This window comes from Abramis brama, assembly GCF_963993115.1.
Source record: "Abramis brama genome assembly, chromosome: 19".
In the NCBI taxonomy this organism is placed as follows: Eukaryota; Metazoa; Chordata; class Actinopteri; order Cypriniformes; family Leuciscidae; genus Abramis; species Abramis brama.
The window spans coordinates 28,373,431-28,390,924 of NC_139981.1; the positions used below are offsets into that span (position 1 = coordinate 28,373,431).

The following is a 17,494-nucleotide window of genomic DNA, read 5'->3' on the forward strand; positions in this document are numbered from 1 at the left end:
GGATCTGCCTGAGGTTTACATATCAAGTTGACTTGATCCCTCGGTCAAAATTGAGGGGTCGAGGGTCTGTCAAAATAAACTTCTCTTGCCCAACAAGCAACAACTCAACATTCTTGAAATCACATCAGTTTCCCTTCACTTTCAATATTTTGCAGTATTTCTCAAAAATATACTACTTGTATTTAAGTAAATCATGATGGGGGAAAAGTATATCTAAGGTTTTTACTTATAGTTTTAGTAATTTAGCAACCTTGGCAATAGATGCAGCATGCGTCAAAAAGATGAAAACAATACAATTTGGCTTTAAAGAATTTGCCAAACAAATAAAATCACATTTAAGGCATAAAATCGTAATATACTTTATCAAGTCCACAGCATCTGTATTCAGTTCACAACAAATGAAAAATGTACAAATATTCATATACTTCACATCACAGGTATTTTCAGAGGTAGAAGAGATAACCGAGGTAGGGAGTTATGTGGACGCCGTGTAAGGCTGACATTTCAGTCTTTATGGTTGAAAAGCTGAAAACTAATTTCCTTATTTCAGGGTTCAGAATTTAAAAAAACACAACCAGTGTCATTGCATCACTTCCAGCGATTGATCCGACGCAGTTGCACGTACGCCAGAATCAGACACACGCTCATAATGCCTGTCAGAGCTACCTGGTTCTGCCAAAAACCCCAAGTGCTGTGGTCGATCTCTTGATGATCCAGGTACATGTCTCCTGTCATCCTGCCGGTCAGAGAAGGAGAGAGAGAGTTTCTTAGGTGTGCAGCTGAAATCTAAACATCTCACTGACCTCTTGTGGCCACTTCGGCTCGACAGATTTGATCGTTCTGTTTATTTCCAGTAGGTGGCGCTGTTGAGCTTGAGCGAGTCCTACCTGGTGTAGTTACTGGTGAAGACTTGATCTTTTAGTTCATTGATGGCAAGTGCCTGAAGAGAGACAGTGTGGTTGGGTTACTGCTGAACTGCAAATTTATATACAGCCTCAAATGTGTTGTAAAATGTTTTATGGTCTTACATTGTAGCCATATCGGAAAATACTGGCCCATTTCAGCCAGGACATCCAGCTCAGCATTGAATTCAGATTCACCAGGAAACCCCCAAACACCTGAGAAAGCACAGAGGACAGGAAAATCAGAGCTATGACCCCAAAAATGATATACGTGAATCCCATGAGGGTTAGACTCTAGACATGACCTTCATGTCAAAAATGTACATTTACTTAATATATCTGGAATCTAAGAGCATTTTCACACCTGGCTCGTTTGAAGACTTTAATTTGGAAACTGGCACATTTTCTCTGATAGTTTGTTTCATTTAGGCATTTTGACACAATAGTGCAACAAAATAATCAGATAATGACACCATACACCATATTTGTTTGGATTTAAATGATTGGATCATTATTGCAGTGATTATTATGTTTCTAGTAGTTATAGAAACAGTCTAGTAGAACTGTTTGGCAGCAGTTCTTCTAACCATAATTGATGGAGTGTATAGCTCCTCTGAGTCCAGACCTTAAATTCATTGAAAGTGTTTGGGATGTGCTTGCATTGTCAATACAAGATCTTGACCAAAAAATGCATGCACCTCTTAATAGAAAATAAAAACGTCACAACATGTATATCCATCAAGAGGTGCGTACATTTTTGGTCAAGATCTTGTATATATTTACACTTTGAAATGTTAAAAAGCAAACTAAACCAATGAGAAAGTGCAACATTGTACGTCTCTGTTTTGTAACAAAGCAAACAATCTAAAGTTCAGAAAACACTCTCTAAGGCTATTTAACTTTACCGTTACCATTGTATCGTTAGACTAGAGCGCTGACTTTGTATGTTTGACTGAATTGTTTGCTTTATTTCTTATTGTATAGCTTCTTGTACTTTTTACTTATACTTTTATAATGGCTATTATTAATAAAACTGAAATTTAACAAAAAGAGACAGGGTTTAGTTTTGTATTTTTTTATTTTATTACATTGAAGATGATCACAGTACAAATGCACATATTGCCTGAACCATATTAATAAGTTTAATATTTTTAAAATGTAAACGAAAAGAGGCAGGGTTGTGTTATATATATATATATATATATATATATTGTTATAAATAGGCTAACGTTACATGCAGTGAATATAACCAATACGCGTTGCCTGAACCACATTTGTGTGCAGGCCCGGGGTGGGTAATCGGGAGAATCGGGAGAATTCCCGGTGGGCCGCTTCACTTTTGGGCCGGTCGAGGTTTTTTTTTTTTTTTACATTTGTCACGTTAGTTACATTAAGGCCTATTTATACTTCTGCGTCGAACTGCCGCCGTAGCTACGTCGTAGGCTGTGTGTAGCGCGCGTACCCTTCGCCGTACCCTGACGTGCACCTCTCCAAAAATGTAACAACGCGTCAATTCTACGCGGACGCAAGCGCTGTGATTGGTCTGCCAGAACCCCTCCCTCGGGGTTTCACATGGTCCCTAGGTGCGCGTCAACGCGGACAACGACGCAGAAGTATAAATTAAAACTAACACGTTGCCTATGGCGTATAGGCTCCGGCGTAGGTCCGACGCAGAAGTATAATGAGGCCTTTAGGCTACACACGTTCCACATTCTGACACCGCAGCGCGCAGCCTCTGCATGGGTTGTACCATGAGAGGGAGTTCTCCCCTCCCCTCCCATAGAGTTGGTTGGGTCCATAGCCCGTCTTTTCCAAAACGTTTTCTCAGGTAGGCTACCGCGGCACCGCCGGCGCCTAACGATAGCTGGGCCGGCCCTATGGCTGCAAATCAATGACAAAATTAACGGAGCGCACAACTGATGCTTGGCGCGCGCAGTAAATGACATTCGCGAGAGGATAACAGATCTACAAGCGAGGAAACGGTAACTCGCGAGCTCATTCAAACCCTGTGCGCGCGCATGACATCTCCTCTGCACGCAATACAAGCCCTCGCGCGCGCATGATCATTCCCCACGCTCTTGATCTCCTGCTTTTGCTCGCTCGAACACTTTTATTTTTGGCAGTCGATGGGCGGGACTTACTGTTTTAATAACCTCAAATGTCATTAGGTATCACGTTTTTTGATTAAAAAAGCATTATTTTTGAATATTTTTTAATACAAATAAATCTGTAAACATTAGTTCAATATGCCTCTTTGTGGAAGAGTGGGATCTTTCTTTCTTTCTTTCTTTCTGCTTTTGTTAATTTATCAACCTATCCTTGTGGAATAGTGGAACATTTTTTGTTAACTTCTCAGCTTAAGTGAATTATTATTTAACCTTTACATTATTTGTTGAACCATGTTATTAATAAAAACTACACAATGGTAAGAGCTGAACTGTTGCTTCATTTATCCAATTTGGAAAAAGTGCTAATTTGGAATTCCACCATGGAAAAAGAGGGCCGGTCTTGGGCCTGAAACTCCCGGGCTGAAAAGTGGCCCCACTCCGGCCCTGTTTGTGTGGCTATAATGTTTAAGATTTCTTTAAATGAAAACGTAAATAGGCAGAGTGGTGTTTTATAACATATTTCGTTTTATTGTTGCCTAAAATGTACACACAGAGATAACCGGAGTAGCAGAGCGAGCTGAGTGACGCTTTGAAGAACGCGCTGTTCCATCAGCAGAATTACCGGACTCGCGTCCGCGGGAGTCATTCTCCTGAGCTGGGCTTGGCAAGTCCGAACTTTGCGTACTTGCAATTGAGAAACGCCTAATGGCGGCGGCGGCGGCGGCGGCGGCGCTTGGCTTCTTGTGACAAACATGCCGAGAAGCAAAAACCAGATCTGCTGTATGTCATCCATTGTTGTTTATGTCGCTTTCTTCTTCGCGCGAAAATGACGTTGATCGCTTCTTTCCGGCATAGGCTACACCACGCCTATCAAGTAAGGGTACTGTTGGCAGTGGAAACGCTAGCCGATTCATGGTTTGCCGACCCGAACCGTACCGTACGGTGGTAAAAGTGGTACGCTACGGTTCGGCATTTTGGTACCATTCACAACTTTTGATAGTGGAAACGCAAATAAATGCGTACCGTACCGTACCGCTCAGTGGAAACGAGCCATAAGGGGCCATTCACCCACAACACATTTTTGCAATTAAAAACGTGAGACGCAGGTTCCAGGAACTAAAAAACGAGTGCAACGGTCGATCATTTCCGTCTAGCGCGTAAAATTAGTGCAGTATAATGGAAAATGATGGAAAACCATGATATGTGTGAACCTGCCCCTAAGTAAATATCTTCTGTTCCACCGAACTCACCATCATAAAGACGAACGGTAGTGCGATGAGGATGTTAGCCATGGCGAAGGAGCCCACGCTGGCACTGACCAAGAAGGCCAAGCTCACCGCTGACAGACTGACCATGCTCATGGTCAAACAGTACAGGAAGAACGCCTCCACATCAGGCTTAAGACCTGAACTCATAAAAAAGGGCCGTTTATGTTCATACGTGTCATTTTAGGAGATGCTATTGCTAATCATTTGTGACACAATAACAATAAGGAATTGACACTCTTTAATTTTGGCCACTTTCTTTTGTCAAAATGGATGGTAACAAGAGGACAAAACCTAGTGCTTTCTTGCTGTCTAAAGAGGGAGCTGTCTTTTAAGGCAGCAAGAGTCTGATCTGAAATGCTCTACATGTGCATCAACTCTTTCATCAGAACTGATTTCAATAGCATGTTGCTAAGCTAATAACACAATAATCTATTAAAAGCGAAACATTTACTATCATTTACAATCTACTGAAATTGTGTCTCTTGCTTCATTTACCATTTTGGATTTTTGTTGTAATTCATTATGGGATTGTCTTCTTGGAAAAGGATACATGTGACCTTTGGCCAGAGAAGGTATCATAGAAGGTAGTGCCACTACTTACCCATCATGAAGTACGGGATGGCAGAAAAGATGAAGACGGGGAGGATGCGGTTTGGAATGAGGTCAGCAAACACTTTAGACAGGAAGTAGACAGAGGTGCGGTAGAAACCGCTCGAGTTCTCATGGCTGAAGGTGAGAGGAACATGTGTTGATGGTCTTCATCTAACAGGTTGGAAAGCTCATGTTTAGAGGTTGACTCACATGAAGAGCACTCTCTCGCTGATGAAGAGCTCCACCGCAGACAGATTGCCAAACACCATGTTGATGACCAGAAAAAAGAAAGCTCCCGTTCTGAAGAGAGAAAAAATGAAAAACATTTGTCAATATTTACATATTTTCTTCATAACCTCTGCAATTCGCTCTGCCATGCTGGAAATCAGCTTCTGGGCCAAATCCTAAATGATTGTGAACCATTCTTGCCTTATTAGTGCTCAGAGTGGTCCACTCACCGTTTGAGGATTGACCACAGGTTCTCTATGGGTTCTCTAAGATCCAGGGAGTTGCCTGGCCATGAATTTAAAATTTGAATGTAATGATCTCCGAGCCACTTCATGATCATGATTCACCTTGTGACATGATGCTCATCATGCTGGAAAATGCATGGATCATCACCAAATTGCTCCTGGATCGTTGGGAGAAGTTGCTCTTGCAGGATGTTTTGATACCATTCTTTATTCAGGCAGTGTTTTTTTGTTTGTGAGAGAGCCACTCCCTTGGATGAAAAGCAACCCCACACATGGATGGTCTCATGATGCTTCACTGTTGGCCCGACACCAGACTCAGGGTAGCGTTCACCTTTTCTTCTCTGGACAATCGACAAGTCCCAAACAGCCAGAAGAGGGCTTCATCAGAGAAAATAACTTTGCACCAGTCTTCTGCTGTCCAATCCTTGTACTTCATGCAGAATTTCTCAGAGAGAAATAGCTTCTTTGCTGCCCTTCTTGACACCAGGCCAAATTCTTCGCCTCACTGTGCGTTCAGATGCACTCGAAACCACCTGTTGCCAATATTGAGCAAGCACTGCACTGGTGGTGGGATGATTCAGTAGGAGATGGTCCTGGTGCTTGCTGGACACTCTGGGATGTCCTAAAGCCTTCTTCACTGCAGTTAAACCTCTCTCCTTGAAGTTCTTGATGATCCTGTAAATGGTTCTTTCAGGTGCAATATTCTTTGCAGCAATTCCCTTGCATGTGAGGCCACTGATGCAAAGCAATGATGGCTGCAAGTCTTTCTTTGAAAGTCACCATTGCTAACACAAGCAATATTCATAATTCACGTACCTTGAATGCAAATTTTCAAAATGGTGGCAAAAAGTTAAGTTAGAACCTAATGAACACTAACTTTGAGCCATGGGTCTGGTAGCAGGGTCTCACCTGTTCTGAAGAGCCTCTGGTAAAGTGTGTGGGATCTGGTAGTATATCAGTCCCACTAAAATACCAAAGAAAATGTTGAGGAACAGTTGGGCGTAGGACGTCTGAGGATTCCTCAAGATGTTTCTTACAGTGCGGCCACTCACCAGAAGGAGCTGCAACATTATGCTCATTACAAATGTGCAGAGTTCAAGTCACCTTTAATTTTATAGTGTTTTGTACTGGGGATGCACCGATATGAACATTTTAACCGATACGATAATTCTTTACATTTGAAAGCCAATAAACGATATATCGGCCGATAAATCTAATTCCAATTTTTTATCAATTTTGAGAGCCTGATTACAAAAACAAAAATCTCACTATTAAAAGCTGTGTCCCAAGTACACAATTATAATGTTCTCATTATATTTTTATGTAGCCTAAATGACAGACTTGCGCTGCACATTGCACTGAACTCTATTTTCCTTTTCTGAACAAGTGCTTTCAATCATATTTCAAGCAATTCAAAACCATCATGATGAACAATGCGCATCTGAAGTGTCTCAGCTGAAGGAAATAATCCATTATTTATCAGCTTTAATATATCTGCCAAATTCCCTTATCAGGCCAATAACGATAATATCAAAAATGATCATATCATATCATATATATCATGCATCCCTATTTTATACAATATTGTTTCAAAGCAGCTTTGCAGTGATAAACAGGAAAATAATGATTCGTTGATGCAAACAGACTTCAATTCTGCTGTAAAGCAGCTTTAAAAAGAACATAGTAAACAGTCATTATTCAGTTTAAAATCAGTGCAGTGTTGATTCAGTTTAGTTCAATAACTGTGTAAAGTTCATCAATTATGGAAGGTCATCTATTGATGTTATTCTTGGTTATATACCTGATGAGTCAACATAGGTAAAGCTAACCAGTTGCTTCTACGTACCTGGTAATAGAAAGGTGTGGCGTAACCGACCCGGTCACCTTTAGTGACCTCAGGGTCAAGCCCATCTGAAATCTGACCGAGTGTGTCTTTCACTTTGATGAAATGAGTGGACTGTCTGTAAATTACTGCCAGAGGGTTCTCATTTTCCACAGTCTCCTCGCTGCTGCTGCACTTTTCTATAAACACCCCAAACACAGATGGTTAGCTGATCACATAGTAGTCCATGTAAAAATTATATTTTAGAGTTACCATGACAAAAACGTAGAAATGTCCATGTGAAGTACTAAGAATTACAACCAGTAGTGGCCAAAAGTATTGGGGCTATTTGTTTTTAATGACCATACAAATTCAAAAAACCATCAAAATATGAGGAAAACATTTTGTATTTTTAAAATATTTTAAATAATAGGGAAGAACAAAACACTAAACTTGTTTAAGGTATTTATCTGACAAAAAAGGCAAAAACTACAGCTACAGGTTTTATTTTACTATGCAAAACAATAATGCATAAAAAACAAAAAGCATAATCAGTTCTTTCATTGGTTCGCTCTTGTTTTTGAATGTGTTCATAATGTCTTTGTATGGCCAAAATTTATGTCTGCACAGTTTGGCATGTTTCATTGCTTTGTCACAAATAAAACAATTGACTAAGCAAAACTATGCAATATGCTTACAAAATCTTTTTAATAATATTTAAATGAAGGGTGAAAATGTCAATTTTCCTAGACCGAACATCAATTTTGGCCACTACCGTATATGTTCACTAAAATGTCATTTTAAACGGACAGTTCCAGTTTTGCATTCTGATTGGTCAATGTTAACTTACAGCCGTGATAAAATATATATAGTTTATCCACATGACACAACCTGCCTCCAGTACTGATGACTGAAACCGTGATGTCCTTTTGGCCAATTTCTCTTTTTACAAATTTGTATCCTTAATTTGTATGATGCAGCAAAAAATATAATAAAATTGTATTATATTATAATTTTTAATTATAAGTATGACAAAATTTGATTTTAAGTATATGTAATATGTTTTTGAAAAGTCTGCTCACTATTTGATAAAAATACAGTAAAAACAGTAATATCATATAATATCATTACAATTAAATTTTATTTATATATATATATATATATATATATTCCTATGAATTTTCAGCATCATTACTCCAGTCTTCAGTGGCACATGATCATTCACAAATCATTCAATTATACTGATTTGGAGTTCAAGAAACATTTCTTATTGTTATCTGCATAAAAAGTTTAAAAGAACAGCATTTATTTTGTAGCATTATAAGCGTCTTTACTGTCAGATTGGATCAGTTTAATGTGTCCACTCCTTGCTGAATAATTTCTTTTTTAAAACCACAACAGCACCTGATTTATTGTTGTGAATTTGAGGAAGGACAGTTCCATTTATGACATCCAGGAAGAAGTCAGCCGGGTTGTTGAATGGCTCACACTTGTAGCCTACGACACAGCGACACAAGTTTGAGAATCATAGCACACATGCAATGATGTAATTAGCGAATCACAGCTCATTTGCTTTTGAATTTTTGGATTATCATCAGTATGTCAGTACCCAAGTCCTCAAAGTAGGTAATGGCTTTGTCGGCGGCCCCTGCGTAGATGATTTCTCCTTTATTCATGAGGGTGAGGTGGTCAAACTGGCTGAAGATGGAGTAGCGTGGCTGGTGAATGGAGAAGATGACGGTCTTCCCATTTTTGGAGAGCCTGAGTAACACAACAAGAAGTGTAAAACCAGTGTACAAACTAGTTCAAGTAAATGAACAAAACATCAATCAATCTCTAACTCGCCCATGATCAAAACAGCTTGTACGTGACTGCGCTTTGCATTTGAAGTGGAATGTGGTTTCTTCTGACAGCTACACAGTACAAAAACCTTGAAGGTGAAAACATGTTACATGTTGTGTAACTTTCCGGAAGTCATCTGTGACAGGCTGTCATTTACCACAAAACACACATTCCCTCAATTTGAAGCACAGTAAAATGTGTAGATTATGCATTTTGAATGGATGTCTATGGGAAGAATGCACCAGAGGGTTTCAAAGCAGAAATATGAAGCTTGTACTTTTTAAAAGCACTTCATACAATGTTTTGAGAGACCAAACCACACTTTTATGAAAAGGGTGAAGTATACTAAGGCTTTTTGTTGTCTCAGCATATTAACCCTATAAAGCCTACTGTATCATATTTGAAATTTCTAATGCCTCTAAATTATCAACATGATCAAAACTTTGCTGACAAACCTTTTGTACACAATCTACTACATCATTTCTGTCGTCTGATTAATAGTTTATATTTTTTAGTAAAAGGCCTTTTCACACGCGTCTTTTTGCTGTAAAATCTGAAATCTATATATTTTTTTTTTTTAAATGAATGTAAGAAGAATACATTTTATATTGTACTATTTCAAGATGAGCATTTACTGGAATGAAGCAGCTTATAATTATTTGATTATCCATCCATTTATTTTATTTTAAATCATGTTAAAATGTGAGTATCAAAAATTTTATATCACAATAAAAACTACGGAGCTTTGATCATAAAACTAAGTGTCTTACTAAGACATATTGTTGGGAGATATAGAGCGACAACTTATATTTATATGCATTTTAAGTAATCTGCGGTACTGTTATAAAGATCGCATGGATATCAGAATTTCAAATTCTGCACCAAATTGCATATTTTTGTTTGGGCCTCTGAATAAAATTAAGGTTTATTCCTCCTCGATAAGGAGCTCCATATTCTCATACTATATGAGCCACAAAAGCCTGATGTATCAAATATGGTACTCAACAAAAAACACATTTTTAAAAAAAATATGTTGTCTAAAGATTCAATAAACCCTTCTATTAAAAAAAAAAATTGGACAATTGTTTAATATGTCTTTCCAGGGTGAAAGGAAGAGTTCAACCAAAAATGAAAATTTCCTGATTATTTACTAACCCCAAGGACATCTATGATGATGCACGTTTTCTGAAAATGACTGATGGTTTTGCTAGACACTTATTCGTCAGCTGGGGTCATGTGGAGCCCTTTAAGGCCGCCTTAATATGGATTTTGGACTGTCAAAATGGTCTAGACTCTAGACTAAATTGGGCACCATTTACTTGCATTACATGGAGAAAAATCCTGTAATGTTTGCCTCCAAAACCTTAATTTCTCTTCAGCTGAGAAAAGAAAGTTATATACATAATCAAGAAATAACAATTTTGGGTAAACTATTGCTTTAAGCTGGGTGTTTTTTTTGTTTTAAATGGCTCACTTGTAGTGAACCTAGAACACTATGTTTACGGCAGAGGAAGTAGGTATATTTGATAAGAGCGCGTGGTACTTCTGCAGCAGTTCCATGATGGAGTTGGCAGTGTTGGCGTCCAGGCCTGTGGTGGGCTCATCCAGGTACAGGAGAGAGGGGGCGGTGATGAGCTCCATACCGATGCTGCACCTCTTCTTCTCTCCACCAGAAACACCACGCAAAAACATCGTGCCAATCTGAAACGAAACAAGCCCATATAAAGGACACACACCTCCCGTCACACGGTATATTCTGACACAGCGCCTAATTGTATTGATAGAAATAGTTTTTGTGTGACTGAAGCACATGTGACCTTGACCCAGTTCTTTCAAACACTCAGCCTGAAGAGAGGATGTTTTGTTCATACCAACACAACAAATCATTTTCAACATTCCTCCTCACGAGGCTGAAGTCCATTACCTTAGTGTCTGCGCAGTCTCTGAGGCCGAGCTCCTGGATGACGGAATCGACCCTCTTCTCTTTGTCGGATGAGGAATACTCCTTTCGTGACAAACGAAGATTGGCAGAGAAGGCCAAGTTCTCTCTTACGGTCAGAGTACCCATCAGAATGTCATTCTGAAAGACAAACAAAAGGAAATGTATGATTTCATCATATTTGCTACCAATTATCCAGCAATTCTTATACAAAGAAATAAATACTTTTATTTAGCAAGGACACATTAAATTTATCAAAACTGTCAGACATTATATTGTCACAAAAGATTTTTTTTGTTTTGTTAAAATGCTGTTCTTTTAAACGTTCTATTCATCAAAGAATCCTGTACAAATGTATCACAGTTTCCACAAAAATATTAAGCAGCACAACTGTTTTCAAAATTGATAATAATAATAAATGTTTCTTGAGCAGCAAATCAGCATATCAGAATGATTTCAGAAGGATCATGTGACACTGAAGACTGAAAAGTCAGCTTTGATCACAAGAATAAATTTCATTAAAAAAAAAAAAAAGGTTATTTTAAATGTAAAACTATTTCACAATATCACTGTTTTTACTGTATTTGTTTTTTCTTTTCTTTTTCTATGTAGGAGTCAAATATACATTACAGAATTAAGAAAAATTGGATACACTCAGTCCAGCTGACTTCCTACAAATTTCACAATAAATTCGTAATATTTTCAGAACCTGAATTATTCACAACAAAATAAAAATAAATAAATAAGGTTGAGAACAAACAAAAAAAATATGTATGTATAATTGTGCATGCATGTATAATGAAAATAAAAATAATAGGGTACAGTACAGTCAAGTGGAAACTTTACATAATTACAGTGTTTAATTTACAACAATAATCTATGATTATATAATTATTATATTATATAATTACTATTTCTCAATTTTCCACAAATTCCTTCCATCATTTCGACTACAGAGCCCCTTTTTGCTTTTTTAATTCTAAAGAAAAGGTGAGGAATTTTATATATATATATATATATATATATATATATATATATATATATATACATATACATATATATATATATTTATATATTTCAATTACAATTGCTTTCCTGTCCTCTATAGCAGGTGAAGTATGTTGAAGCCATTTACGAGTAAGAGCCTTTTTAGCTGCAACCAGAAATATTCTCCATAGACATGTATAATTGCTTTCATGCAAATCCAGATTTCTCAAATATAAGACACAAAACTGGAATGGAATTTGGATATTTAAAATAGCCTCTAATGTCCTGTGTACATCTTTCCAAAAGACTGGACACGCCCAGAATATATGGTAATGAGTTGCTACTTTACTGTATTTTTGATCAGATAAATGGAGCCTAGGGGAGCATTAGACTTCTTTCAAAAACATAAATAAAAATCTTACTGACCCTAAACTTTTGAACAGCAATGTATACATCAATTATTTAGTAATGTGTCTTTTGAAGAACTAAATGAATTGATTTAAAGGGGACATCTAGGTGCAACCTCTCCCTGAGTCTCTCCATAAGGCTGCACTCCGCTACGGGTTATTTCTGAGATTTTGGATGATTGAGATTTGCGTGTTTTGTTATTGCCAGAGTATCCGAAGCTTGTGTATAGGATTAGCCGTCTTCCAAACGGAGGCGGAGAGCAACAGCTCATTTGCATTTAAAGGGACACACACAAAAACTGCGTGTTTTTGCTCACACCCAAAAAGGGGCAACTTTGACAAGCTATAATAAATGATCTGGGGGGTATTTTGAGTTGAAATTTCACAGACACATTCTGGGACACCATAGATTTATATTACATCTTGTGAAAAGGGGCATAATATGTCACCTTTAAAATATTTAGAAAGCCACAGAGAGTTGTGTCTCCTCACCTGAACTACATATGCAGAGCAGAGCCTGAGGTCAGAGGTCACGATGGCGTTGTCAACTAGAACTTGACCTGATTTTAAGCCTTTAGGATCTTTTCGTCCTGCAATCACATCCAGAAGCCTGAAGACAGACACAATGAAATTAATATAATATATTATATGCAGATAACTACTTAAAAATAATAGTTAAATAAAACAATTGAACGCTTAAAGGGATAGGGAACCAAACAACATTGGACTTCCATTGTAGTCATAGAGGATTGGAACGACATAAAAATTATGACAGAATTTTCCTTTTTGGGCGAATTATCCTTTTAAGAGATGCTTGAAAGTGAATGAATCTCACTGTGCAGTGACTAAAAAAAACATGTTTATTTTGTAAAATATTTTATATATAAACCTGTGCTTGTGATATTTTTCCTTAAAATGAATCTTACTTATTTTGATATTTTGTCAAATGCAATGAGATTCAGATATTTTTAGCATCCAAATACTATTAAAAAGAATCAACAGAAATAAATGAACATGTGCTTACGATGTCTTTCCACTTCCAGTAGGGCCCATTATAGCATTCATTCCGGGGTTCATGATACCACTGCAACAGATTGAGAACAACAAATGAAAACGTCACTTTTTGAACTGCTTTTAACTAGACAAGGAGTTATTTTGATTGCGAACAGCTGTGAAATATATATCTCTGTTTCTTCTTCATACACAGCTGATATTAACTAAAATACCCATTAACTAACTCTGACATTAAAAGTAATGGTGGTTGGCCAATATGATTTTTTTTTTGGTATCTAGAGAACAAGGTGGCTGATTTTGATGCAGACATAATTTTTATTACAAACTGAAATAACTCATTTTAATATATTTGAAAATGTAATGTATTCCTTTGATTTCCTTTGAATTTTCAGCATCATTGCTGCAAGTCTTTAGTGTCACATGATCCTTCAGAAATCATTCTAATATGATTAGGGCAGTCAAGGCCTAATGGTTAGTGAATCAGACTGGTAACCAAAACTGCTGTGTGTGTGTGTGTGTGCGTGTGTGTGTGTGTGTGTGTGTGTGTGTGTGTGTGTGTGTTCACTACTCCTAATGTGTGTGCACTAATTTGGATGGGTTAAATGCAGAGGACAAATTCCGAGTATGGGTGGGTTACCGTACTTGGCCTTCATATGTCACAAAAAAAAGAAAAAAAAGATTTGGTGCTCAAGAAACACGTCTTATCAATGTTGAAAAAGGTTTTTGTTGCTTAATATTTTCAAGGAAACTGTGAGACACTACAATTCAAAAGTAATATTTAAAAGAAGAATAAATAAATAAACGAATAAATAAGAAATTAATACTTTTTCTCCCGGCAAGGATACATTAAATTGATCAAAAGTGAAATTGATAAAAGTTACAAAAGATTTCTGTCAAATAAATGCTGGTCTTTTAAACTTTCCATTCATCACTCATGTCTCATGGTTTCCACAAAAATATTAAGCAGCGAAACTTACACTGATAATAATAAGAACCATTATTAATCATTGAACACCAATAATAACTGATAATAATTGAGCACCAAATCAGCATATTAGAATGATTTCTGAAATATCATGTCACATTGAAGACTGGAGTAATGATGCTGAAAATTCACAGGAATAAATTACATTTTATAAATATATTAAAATAGAATGTTTTAAATTGTAATGATGTTTCACAATCTTACTGTTTTAACTGTATGTTTGATCAGATAAATGCAGTCTTGGTGAGCAGAAGAGACTTCTTTCAACAACATAAAAAAATATTGAATGAGTCATAAAAAACTTAACATAAAAAAATATTTAATGATAAAATCCACCAGTCAAAAGATTGAATTCATGTTTCTCATTACCTACAGGTTTATGCTTATACTCCTGGGCACAAAAAAAATGGGCTAAGCAAAACATTTTTAGTGGCCTTTTAATTTATAATTTTTATAATTAATTTCACAAATCATTGGTCAGGAAATTAGCAAGAATCGCACAAATACTGTAAAGTAACGTAGCACAGAATAGCCTTCCCCAACTTGCAGACGGGTTTTTACAGGAAGAGCCAGTGTTGTTCCACTCAATGTTAATGGTTTCAAACAGTTCATGAGTAGATGAAAAATGTCTCCCAGTTAATTGAGTTTAATGTGAGACCAAATATTCACTATAGGATTCAAATCTGGACTCTGACCAGGCCAAAACATGAGCCTGATGGACTTTTTATCAAGCCACTTCTTGGTTGTCTTTGTAATTTGGGCAGGAGCATTGTCTTGTTAATAAAAATAACTTCCAATCACAACTTTTAATTTGTGGGAAGCAAGCCATTCTGCAATATTCTTCTGTACTCCGAAGCATTTAATGACTTTTCACAGTGAAGTAGCTCACCAATACCAGCAGCTAGCAATGACACTCTTCCTCCATGCTTCACTTTGGTAGAGATATGTATTATATTTTTTACCAGATTTCCGATACCGCTCTGAAACATCACCAAGCAACTTGTGTTCCAATGTAATTCATCGCTCCACTCACAACTTCCTATATTCTGCCAAAAACTGAATTCTGCCGTTGATGTTTTTATGATACAGCAATGGCTTTTTAAGTAGTGCATTTTCTTGAATTTCCTGACCAATCATTTGTGGTTAAGACAATTAAAAGCTTAGAGTTTAGCCATTTTGGGCTTGACCCATATTTTTGCCCTGGAGTGTCCTTGCTTAAAGAACCAGTAGGTGTGCCCAAACTTTTGACTAGCAGAACATGTCATCACCTGACATCTTTGAGGATGTCCTTCACAACCCACTGCCTACTAAACATTCCTAATCGTTCTTTGACACGGTAACGGAGTTGATGGAAGGTGACAGTGGGGCCTGGAGTCTGGAAACATGGCATCGACTCCTCTGTGTCTATCGACGACTGCTCTCTGTCTATCGAGGACTGCTTGTTCACAACCACCTCATCCAACATGATACCTTCTTCTGTCTGCAGGAGATACGTGAGGATTTCAATAAACAACCTAAACAAGTACATTTCATCTGTAGCACTGACAACATGTAAAGTTCATAAAAAATACAAGCAAAAGTCATTATAATTATCTGCATTAATGTGTCAAATGTATACAACATATTATAATTTCGTCATTCCTGATTGTAACTGTTACCTCTTGAAAAATCTGCTTAAGTTTAAGGATGCTATAATATATGTTTGATATTTGAACCACCTTTTGGAAGATTTCTGTCATTTTATCAAAATATCGTTTTGTATCGTTTGTACAGACAGGCCCTTGATTAAGCCAGGATTAGGCCATAGTTTTTATAAACGTGCAAGAAATACAAACTACTGATGTGCATCTTGAGACAAAATATTTTAAGATATGTCAGTGCAAGTTGATTTCCAAGCATTTTAGTCTGGGATTAGGCTTCAGCATTGTTTGTGAAAACGGGGAGTGATGTTTTAAAGTTAGACAACCAACTAATAGCACAGAACATTCATTAAATCCATTGTTACGACTTACTGATGCTGGTGCTGTTGTTATTATCCCACAAATATGATGTCACTTCCTGGAGTATGAACCCGTCTTTTGTTACAGTATTGCACTGCAGTAAAGATTAGGGTTGATAGCCAAGAAGCGGTTCTTATTCAGAACAAGTTTCATTGTTTATTACGAAACACCGTGTTTACTACAGTATTAACTGGCGCCGAATCACCGCTGCTGAATTTACAACGTGAAATCTACCGCGTGTGTGAAAAACACACAGCTTGAATCATACAGCGCCTGACTCCCGAACGAATAAATCTTATGAGCCGGTTCATTTAAGTGAATCATAAAGATACATCGCAGTCAGTTTATTCTGACTCCCGAACAAAAGACTCTTAAGAGCTGGTTAATTTTAATGACTCAAAAAAACATAGTGCATGCGTTATTGGCAGAACTTAACTTCCTGATTTACTGAGTTCCAAGCGACAGATCAGAAATTAAAAGCAACTGTGAAAAACGGGCACATTTTAGGTGCTTGGCTGATTTTAGGTCTTCACTTTCCTGACAAGTTATTTGCTTTCAAATGTAGCCTACAAGGACAAACTGTAATATCAGTGAATTTCGAGTGTTCCGATGTCCCATAAATCGCAGGCGAAATCGTCAATATACCTTTTACTACATTTCGGGCTCAAGAAGAAAACGGTGACATGACTTGATAGTAAAATAATACTTTACACTGTTCTTGGTAAACACTATCGTTATAAGAAATTCAACTAGTTTGATTCTCAAATCGTGAAGGGCATAGAACTTCCGAATTTCCACGGAATTCCCTCTTTTTTTCCTCCTTCAGTCGTCAAGTAGACATTCTCCTCGTTCAGGTGCTCTTTTTTTATACTAAACCCCTAACAATAATGCAAAGAATTAGCCTACATACCATGTCTTCGAGGAAATGTGCTCCGGTGTGTTTTAGTCCACTAGTGGTGGACCAGCCTTTGGTCAGCCTTTGGTCAGTTTGTATGGGTGGGTGGGCTTTAACTCACACTTCCAAGAACATCACAAAGTCGAAACAAACAGCTGATAAATGTATCTCTCCATATCTGTATTCTGCACATCATTGTACATCACAGCTTTACAGTCACACACAACTGCTGCAGCCTGCAGGATGAATGAACAGGTTAAG

General features: G+C 37.3%; 1 protein-coding gene across 2 annotated transcripts; it reads right to left on the reverse strand.

Moving 5' to 3' along the window:
* Positions 1-343: 343 nt before the first annotated feature.
* Positions 344-17,372, reverse strand: abcg2c (ATP-binding cassette, sub-family G (WHITE), member 2c). Of its 2 annotated transcripts, none has more exons than XM_084094045.1 (16): positions 17,249-17,372; positions 15,607-15,818; positions 13,364-13,423; positions 12,832-12,949; positions 10,931-11,086; positions 10,550-10,707; positions 8,774-8,925; positions 8,569-8,661; positions 7,189-7,364; positions 6,252-6,403; positions 5,080-5,169; positions 4,880-5,004; positions 4,261-4,415; positions 1,029-1,118; positions 888-940; positions 344-736 (listed from the first exon to the last, which is right to left on the reverse strand). In XM_084094045.1, exons 1-16 carry the CDS (start codon positions 17,249-17,251, stop codon positions 589-591), a joined length of 1,941 nt encoding a protein of 646 aa, XP_083950171.1. In that variant the 5' UTR covers positions 17,252-17,372; the 3' UTR covers positions 344-588. The 2 variants fall into 2 exon arrangements, with proteins under 2 accessions (XP_083950171.1, XP_083950172.1); XM_084094046.1 differs by lacking the exon at positions 17,249-17,372 and adding an exon at positions 16,351-16,620.
* Positions 17,373-17,494: the final 122 nt, after the last annotated feature.